Raw genomic sequence first — 9,743 nt, 5'->3', positions numbered from 1 at the left:
CGCGCCTCCCGAACCTTGCGGCGCGCCAGGCGCAGCTCGGCGGCGCGAGAACCGGCTGGGAGCGGCGGCCCCTCCGGCCCAGCAGCCCGCCGGCTGCAGCCAGGGCGACCGCGGAGGCGGCGGGCAGGGCGCGTGCGCACTGCAGGGGCGCCAGATTTGGCGGGAGGGGGAGTGTCCAAAGCTCTTTGTTTGATGGCATCTCTGTTTACTGAGTTTACACTTTAATATCAACCTGTTTCCTCCTCCTCCTTCTCCTCCTCCTTCGTGACCTCCTCCTCCTCCTCTTTCTCCTGAGAAACTTCGCCCCGGCAGTGCGGAGCGCTGCTGCGCAGCCGGGGAGGGACGCAGGCAAGGCGGCGGGCAGCGGGAGGCGGTAGCCGGTGCGTCCCCGCGGCTCTCGGCGGAGCCCCGCGTCCGCCGCGCCATGGCCCGGAGACCCCGGCACAGGTAACGGGGAGTCCAAGAGGGCGGCCCAGGGCAGGGACGCGCGGGGCACCAGGCGCCTAGAAGCAGGTGGGAATTGGTTCCCGGATCTTCTGTGGTGCTGTCAGAACCCGGGAGGACCTGGAGCCCCTTGCCTCCGCCGCAGAAGCGGCTGGAGAGACTGATGAATGGAAGAGTCTCTGTGGGAAATGCATCGGGACATTGGGAAGCAGCCCCACGGCTCTTTTTGCAAGTTGCATGGGTATATGTTTCCCTTTGCGGGGGTGGGGGGAAAGAAGCACGTTCCAGCCGGGGGCAGAGCGGTGTCCACCCGCCAAGGGGAGCCCACCAGGTGCCTGGCGTGATGCCTTGGGTGTCGGCAAGAGAGTCGCAGCCTAATTGCTGGATGCATTGAGATATATTTGGATTTGAAAGTGCAGAACATATGGCAGATATAGAAAATGCCGGATTGTTTAGTAGCTGCAGGTAGTTTATTTAAATTTCATTCATTCCTTCTGGAGGCATAGAAGAGTGTCAGCTGACAGGCGGCTGGAAAGAAGGTTTTAGGGGACGAAAAGGCTTTGCAAATTGTTATAAGCCCTGGTTGAAGGTTCGAATCATTATTCTCTGGAAGGTTTTTATTTCTACTGCAAACTGCACGCGCACCCACACGCGCTCGCGTTGCACATGTCACCGCACTTGGGAAGGGTGGTCAGGATGATGGGTGAAATGCCCTTACATTTTGACCCTACAGATGGAATGAGGGAGAGGAGGAGGGAAATACTCATAGGAACTGTCACTTGCTGGCGGTCCAGCCTCTACCAGCCCCGGGGATTTTCCAGACTCATCACGCTCCGGCTCCCTGAGAGAACAGGTTGCGGGGGCTGGCTCGGTGGCCATAGTGGTCGCCACTCGGCCCAAAGGGACAGAGGCCCTCAGCACCAAGGCCGCTGCTGCGCACCTGGGATGCAATCCCCGCGGGCTCTTCTCCTGGGCAAGAGATCCCGAGGCAGTGCGCACACGTGGACGCGACTGAGGTCGCTGCTCCTGCCCGCGCCCTGCTGCAGCTGCCTTAAGTCTCTCGGCCTCTGGAAGAGCGATCGGACCGACCTTCGTGAAGGCGTTCTGGGAAAAATCCCGTGAAGGCAAAGCAAACCCGCCTGCTTTTCTTCGGGTTGTTTGATTTTCTCATACTTATTTGTTTTATGTACTGGTGGGCATTGGTCCTCCTGTGGCTCTGGAAGTTGCAAGGAGCGTGGGCGTGAGCCCTGCAGCAGAACCCGGAGGCTGGCCGGGGCCTGGAGCTACGCCTGTGCGTGGCTTGGAGTGGGAAGAAAAGGGGGTCGAGATAGGTGAATCCCGGCCCCCTACTCCTCTCACGGGGGTCGACCTCGCGGGGCAAGGATGCCACCCCTTGAGAGGCTTCACCTTCGTTTTTTTGGACTTCACAGGAAAGCAGTCGAGCTCACCTGTTTTGTTGAGAGCAGAAACTGGCAATAGGACGAGGGAGCTGGGAAGGGGTGCTGACCCAAGGCGCGCTCCAAGCTCCGCGCCCCGAGGTCTTGGCTGCCCCCGCTGGGCGGGGCTGCGCAGGTTCCCCGCGGCTCCCAGGTAGCCCGGAGGGGAGGGGCGGGAGCCTTGAACCTGGCTCAGGGGGAAGAGAAACCCGGCTGCGGGTTCCGAGCCGTTTCTTGCAGGGCGAGCGTCAACTCGGCAGGGATTATTAACCAGGTCAGCGAAATAGTCTGAACCCCTTTTCTAGAATCACAGTAGCGGCCACAAGGCACTTCCTCCCGCTCCCCTCCCTCTTCCCAACCCCCAGCGCTTCTTTTCTTTGTCGTTTCTTTGCACGGTTTGTTTCCTTGACAGAATGTAATATTCATAGTTGTAGTCTTGTAACCACACCGGGTCTAGCAGGTGGAGGAGTCGAGTGCATCAAGCCTGAAATCAGCCTTTGAAAGTCCTTTGACTGTTGGGTCTGAGATCTTGTCAGAACAGATAAAGGAAAAGTTATTTCAGGTCTTTAGCAGAAATTAATCATGCTACTGAGGCGGGCAGGACAATTTAGAGCAAGGAAATCAGATGCAAAGGTCAAAGGAGAGCCCCCTCGCGAAGCCTGCGGATAGCAGTCCTGGTCTGGTCCGGCTGTCCTCATGGCCCTTGCAGAAGGCACATGCCACGTTTTCCCCCAAGACCTTGGTTTTGCACAGTTTTGCCTATTTGCTTAATTTTAAAGAGGCACAGAAGACATAGAGGTATCATTTATGCACGCTGGAAAGTACCTTAGAAATAGAATCCAAACCCTAATGTATACGCGAGGAACCGAAGTCGCGAGAGAGAGGAAGTGATTTGGCCAAGTCACGCAGCTAGGCGGAGGCAGAACTAGGACTGACACCTTATCCTCCAGAGAACTCTGGTCCTGTTTGATTCCAGTTCTTTCTCACCTGAGGCGGACTGCCCCCTGTGGGCAGCTGAATATTTTGCTTGTTTCTAGATTGTTGTTGCCAAGGGATATGCCCAGTTAATGGTTTGGGAAGTGTCCACAGTTCAGGTCTCCGGGTCTAGCCAAACCTAAAAAGATAATTTGAGTTGAGCCTATGACTCTACTTTCAAATTCCTTTGGTTTTCTTGTTATCCATGATACTTCACAAGGAGCTACTTCATTTGATGGCTTTCTAAGGAGTTTACTACAAACCTTTCAAAAGATGCAGACTTACAGCTCTGGGCTTATGTTAATTTTTTGTATATAAGACTGTATTTTATGTTAAAAGGAAATTGTTTTAATGGTTATTGACTTGTCAGTATTATTATTGTAATTATGATTGATTGTTTACTCCCTCCTGTTTTCAGTACTAAACATAGACTCTTGTTTCAAGAGACTGTAAATATGCTTTAATGGGATTTGTGAGTGTGTGTGTGTGTGTGTGTGTGTGTGTGTGTTGGTAGTTGTACGTGAAGTTTAGATTACATCTTGTCACCATGCAACCTGGATCATCAGATTGTTTCTCAAAATAATAGTTTTAAACTATTAGAATCCCAACTCAGAGTTTTTGATGAGCACTTCTGCTTGACTTGTAGGGAGTTGGTAATTTATGCTTCTGAGTTAGTTAGGTAAGATAAAACCTGTTATGAATGTAAATTTCCTTTTTTAAAATAATTTGCATTATGATAGTGCTTTTATCATAAAGCAATCAGTCTCAGTTTGATGGATTTCTCAATATTACAATGACAAATTTTAATGAAGTTTGTAAGATAGTATAGCTTTTCAAAAATATCTTGTTTTATAAAGAAATTTATAGCTGTGAGTAAGCTATGAAATTACTCTCATCTCTTTGGTATATGATAAATAAACAAAGTATAGAATTTTGTCAAAACTCATCAAAATTCATAGTTTTAGTCAACTAGTAAAGGGAAAATCTCTTTTGAAAACAATAATTTTTTTTTTTTTAACCCATAGATTTCTTCTGGGGGAATCCCTTACTTTTGAATTGGGTACATTTTAAGATATTTTAAACATCACTCAGTCAAAGATAGAAAAAATAAGAGTAAAAAAGATTCTGACTATTAAGTGGCCTAATTATTCACTCAGTTACTTTGGAAACTGAGTCATGTAAACATGGCCACAGTTGTGTCCTTCAGGCCCAGGGTTTTGAACAATTTGATATTTATGTTAGTGCCAAAACACTTTGATCACTTGATGATCTTATCCTTTCTCAGGCTTTAAAATCCTTTCCTCTTACCTTCTCCTAATCTTCTCATCTTAAGGAATGACTATAATTATATTATTGGATATATTATTTCTTGAATTTTTTTGTAATAAAATGCCAGCCCTGTTGGAATAGCATAAGTGATTTGTTTGTTGTATTTGGGAGATATTGCTTAAATGATGTGACATATCCCAGAGATTTTGAGAGTGCACTTATATAAAGTACCCGGGCCCTTATTCTTTTTCTTGTCTTAACATTAAGTTTTAAATTTAAACCTTCATTGGTTGGAAGGTTGCCAAATGTGTAACTTGTCACTGATCTAACAATAAGTGCAGGTCCAAACATGCAGAGCAGTAAGACAGTGCCAGGTCCTTTGCCGTATCTGTGGATACCAATAACAGCAGAACCAGTTTACAATACTACAGCAACAGAGCACAGAAAACAATCTTGTTGTGCAAGTTTCCAAAGTTTCATCTTCATAACCTTTGAAAAGCTTGTTGAGGAGTTTTTATGTAAGTTTTGTAATCCAATAGTTTAAATCCTCTTGTTTCAGCCCAAGTCTGCCATTCTTATTTCTGCAGCATATACAGTAGTGACGAGGATGATGAAGACATTGAAATGTGTGACCATGACTATGATGGGCTGCTTCCCAAGTCTGGAAAGCGTCACTTAGGGAAAACTAGGTGGACCAGGGAAGAGGTAAATAATCATATTATCAAAGCATGAAAAAAAAAATAGTAGTGTCTAATTTATGAACCACAAAATTCCAGCTCAACTCCAGGTACTATAGCTCATTAGGAGGGTCTTTGAAAGCTCGACCTTCGCTGCTTATGTCCCCCACTCATTCATGTGTCCTCTCCTTTCTCCTTTATGCGCCATATGTTTCCCTCTGCCTATCCAGTTCTCACTCTTGAGACCCACCACTTCCTACCTTTTTTCATTAATGACAAAGATATGGCCACTCTGTGAAGCCATCCCTGGCTTCCTCCAAGAGGGCCGGAAGCATCCTCCTGCATTTCTCTGCCCTTGGGTATAGGTTCTGCCTTAGTGTTGATGTGATAGGTGCATCTCTCCCAGGAGACTGCAAGCCTCTTGAGGGTAGAGCTAAACATCACTATCTTTGTATTTCCTGAACCCAGAATTACTCACCACTGCAAGTAGGATGTTAATAATACTCCCTAAATAAATGAATGAATTGCTATTTCCAAAAACAAAACAAGGAATAAAACAAAACATGTATAGAACTTACCCCTTTATAATATATTCATTTAATACTCTTGGTATTAATCTTTCACAGATCCATATATGGGTATGAATGTTTGCTCTAAAACCATCCAGTAATGGGTTGAAAGACCACTGTTCCCCACATTTCTTTTTCTGCTAGTTTATCAAAAGCTTAATCCTTTCAAGAAAGGAAAAGTTCTTCTGAAGCTAAATTATTAAGGTGTGAGGAAAAGATTCTTTTTTTTTAATATTCCCCCCAAAATTGCCACCGATCATAGAAGATTTAATTTAAATATAAGTTATATTAACTCTCTTCAATTTCATTGCATTCTGCTTCATTTAAACCAGAGTACCTTTGGACAGACAAACAGGATTCCCAGGGAGACACATGGGAAATTCATATTTTACCTGTAGAGATTGTGCACCTAGGATGATCATTAGGGAAATAGAAGTTCTGTTGTTAACCTGGTTCCTGGTTGTGTCTGTATTGTACCAGGGACATGCATTGTGAATGGATGTTACCTTTGCAGAAACATAAAAAGCACATTGAGAACGACTCTTGTGAAGTGATGGGACAGTGAATAGTACATGAACTGAAAGAACCAATTTTCCATGAATGTTTTAGTGTCTTCTTTGTTCTAATATGTTTTGGCCTCATTTAAAACTGCATATATTGATAACAAGAACTAAATGATTTTATTACATTATATATGCATTCAAGTTTAAGTATCAAAAAAGTTATCTTCTATTTTTTTAACATATGAAAGAGATTGAACCAACTGGAAATAGTCTATTTTTTTATTTAAGATCTTATCTATTATCATAGTTCAATGGCTACTGAGTCTAATATTGAAATTTATTTCTTCATCATTAAGTAAAACTCCCAATAGTTGTCATATATTATGCACTGAATAGGTGCCTGGGATTATTATAAATGTTTTGCATAATTACCCTGTGTAATCCCCAAACAATCCTATTGATATCAGCATTCCCATTTTATAGATAACAATACTAAGGTCTGAAAAGGTAAAATAATACATGCAACTGGTACAACTAATCAATAGCTGAGCCAAAATAAAAACTCTAGTCTGACTCTAAATAAATCTGTGCTCTAGACCAGTATAATTTATTTTCTGTATTTGGATACTTTGAGTAGGGTTTTTTCCCCCCCTGGATCCTAGCATTAATTCCATTGTTCAGTAGAACTTGAACAGAGTTATTCAGTAAATGACTGATATCCTAGGATTATCTTTAAATGTCCTAGGATGAAAAACTCAAGAAGCTGGTGGAACAGAATGGAACAGATGACTGGAAAGTCATTGCCAACTATCTCCCGGTAAGTTAGTGATTTATTCTCTTTGTAATAGAAAAGTTCCTCCTAAAGATTTAAATAAAATATTCTTATAGAAGCTATTAAGATTGTATTGCTCATATATAAGAAGTAGGGGGAGAGATGCGCTCTCATCATTTACATTTTATAATGCATGTTTTTGGGGTTTCTAAATAAATTTTAAAACATTTCCACAACATCTTAAACAATTACTTCTTGCTTATCTTTGATTTCTTGAGATAATATAAATTAACGTTCTGATGATTTGTTACGTAGTAGATGATTAAACTTGATATTTTTTTCCTGTTCAGCTTCTGAATTCCCCATTTTTGTAAATAGCCATATGTTTGGTACTCAGGTTTGAAATGCTAGGATATTTTTTACTTATCCCATTCTGTTGTCCCTTATGTCTAAGCAGTTATGAAGGAAGCTGGAATTCCTTGGTAGTCTCTCTTATCCTTTACATTCCATGGTTGGGTCACAAGTTAGGCCCCCTGTTTTCTCATCTGGGCTATTCCAATGGGCTTCCCCACTTGTAGCTTTCCATTTTTTTCTCCATCCCAAACACTATTGACAGATCGAGCTTCCTAAAATGCGTATGTATCTTATCTTCTCAAAAACAATAGTAGTTGGAGGTGTAGCTCAGTAGCAGAGCAGTCGCCCAGTATGTGCAAGACTCTGGGTTTAACCCTTAACATCACAAACAAAACAAAACCAAAACCCACCAATGGTGACTTACAGTCTTACAAACTAAGTAAACTGCTTTGACCTGTTACAGAGAGGTCCCCCTACATAGCTCCAACTTATAGCTCCCATGCTGTTTCCTACTTCCTCTCCATAAGCTCATTTGGTGGAATTCATTTCTGCTTTCCTCCTCTGGAATTTTGATCCTGTCAGTCTCACCTCCGAGAATGTTCTCCTTTTCCTCCTCCAGTCAAAAGTTCTGACCATCCTCCAACATCCACATCCAGAGCTCTTTTGGATTCCTTTCCTTAGAAGGAATTTCTCCTTCTAAGGGAATGCTTTACTGCCCACCTCCATGGCACTCTGCTTTGTGTCTCTCCTTGCATATGAATTGAATTCAGCCTTCTGTTATAATTAATTATATATTTGCCTTTTCCTTCATGTAAGATTGCAAGGTCCTGTAAAGTAGGCCTACCTTTTATCATCTTTGTTCCTTCCACAATATAATTTCTTGTGCTCCTGAATGCACACCTATTAGTTTGGGAAGCAAACTTTATTATATTCCTTTCTGGTGGGTTTCCATTGAAGTCTGACAAAATGGAATTTCTAAGAAGTCTGTAACTATATAGGTTACTTCACAAGCCACAGACTGAGGTCAAGGTTAAGTTAAATTGACAGGCACAGGAGGCAAAGCTTCTAATTTTATATGCAAGTTTGATGTATTTTGTACATTCTTTAGCCTGTAAGTACTGAGGGAAAGGTGGGCTCTCTACACATGCCTTAAGGGGTTCTTGAATGTTTTCATTGCATATTTTCTCTGTATGACTCATATTAAGCAAAGTCTTCACATGCATATGGTGTTCTATCTTTATGATGGTGCATACTTTGTCTAGAATCGGACAGATGTGCAGTGCCAACACCGATGGCAGAAAGTGCTAAACCCTGAGCTCATCAAGGGTCCTTGGACCAAAGAAGAAGATCAGAGAGTAAGTTTTGTTTTCATGGGTGTGTGCATTAAAATTAAGAATATTCCCCAGACATCTTTGTTGGATGCTTCCCCAGCCAAGGAAGCATGTAAAGTGAGCAAACAGGAAGTAAAGGACTCTGGTCCCATATTTCCAGTGAATGAAAGCAGACTTTTAGAAGTTTTCTAAAGAACTTGTAACACTGAAGAATGATTAATGACTCATTACATAACATTAAAACACAGGTTATTTTTGTGTGTTTATCTGAAGGTGATAGAACTTGTACAGAAATACGGTCCGAAACGTTGGTCTGTTATTGCCAAGCACTTAAAAGGGAGAATTGGAAAACAATGTAGGGAGAGGTGGCATAACCACTTGAATCCAGAAGTTAAGAAAACCTCCTGGACAGAAGAGGAAGACAGAATTATTTACCAGGCACACAAGAGACTGGGGAACAGATGGGCAGAAATCGCAAAGCTACTGCCTGGACGGTAATACTATGTCAAAAAATATATTGATTGGGAAGAATGAAGGAGCGGGATCTAACATTCTGTTTTAAATGTATGAACAAATTACATACCATCAATAATGTTTTATTTAGAACCAGAAAATATCCTATAGTTTATCTAGTAGAGGATGTTTAGGATCCAGCCAGTGGTGAGCCTTGGGCTAAATCTTTGAACTTTACTTAGCCATGGTTTCCCCATTTGCAAAAATAAATAATAATCTATATCACAGAGCCAATGTTAGGATCAAAGTAAAATAAATGTCAGAGCACTTTGTAAACTGCAGAGCTCTAAACACAGAAGGAAACTGAATGTAGACAGTCTGTCCTTGGTCTGAGTTCATTTGGCCAATTTAGTGACTGGCTACCATTTTGGCAGTTGCTCAGCTATTATTTTCCAAATACCTGGCTTCACTTCATTATGCCACATGATTAACTTTTTTTTTTTTTTTACTTTGAATAAAAAAATGATGTATTTCTAGAGTTATTATACTTTTTCCAGGTTTTTAAATAATGTCAATATAAAGCTTTTTTTTCAGTGAACAAGGCAAGAAAATGATCTTATTATGAGGAATGACTATGGAAGCTCATTTTTGTCCCGTATTCCTCCCTTAATTAATATATAACTGAATTTTCTTACTTTGGAAAATACTTTTTACTATAGATTTTAAGGTAGAAAATATTAAAGATATTTTTATTCTTGAGCTTCTTAATATAAAAATGGAGAAAGGGTAATTTCAAAGATGAATTATGCTGTGTTTTCTTGTAATGCTCCAAAGCATTTCCTCCCTCAGGGTTTAGTAAAAGCTTAGAAAATCCAAGAGATTTGTCAAAGGTGGCCTTTTCTCCCCTATGGAGGATATACTATTGTCTCTTCTAAAAATTAAAGGGGTGATTCAACTTCC

General features: G+C 42.1%; 1 protein-coding gene across 8 annotated transcripts in view; it reads left to right on the top strand.

Moving 5' to 3' along the window:
• The first annotated feature begins 424 nt into the window (after window positions 1-424).
• Myb (MYB proto-oncogene, transcription factor) overlaps window positions 425-9,743 on the top strand; it is a 31,651-nt gene continuing 22,332 nt past the window's right edge. For all 8 annotated transcript variants that reach the window (XM_076859708.1, XM_076859707.1, XM_076859704.1 and 5 more), the window contains exons 1-5: window positions 425-447; window positions 4,712-4,829; window positions 6,619-6,690; window positions 8,262-8,354; window positions 8,604-8,824. In XM_076859708.1, coding sequence (XP_076715823.1) covers window positions 425-447; window positions 4,712-4,829; window positions 6,619-6,690; window positions 8,262-8,354; window positions 8,604-8,824 — 527 coding nt within the window. The remainder of the gene's footprint in view (window positions 448-4,711; window positions 4,830-6,618; window positions 6,691-8,261; window positions 8,355-8,603; window positions 8,825-9,743) is intronic.

The sequence above is a fragment of the Callospermophilus lateralis genome, chromosome 6 (assembly GCF_048772815.1).
Source record: "Callospermophilus lateralis isolate mCalLat2 chromosome 6, mCalLat2.hap1, whole genome shotgun sequence".
Classification (NCBI taxonomy): Eukaryota; Metazoa; Chordata; class Mammalia; order Rodentia; family Sciuridae; genus Callospermophilus; species Callospermophilus lateralis.
Note: the sequence above shows the minus strand (reverse complement) of the source record. Positions and strands in the feature narration are given on the sequence as shown.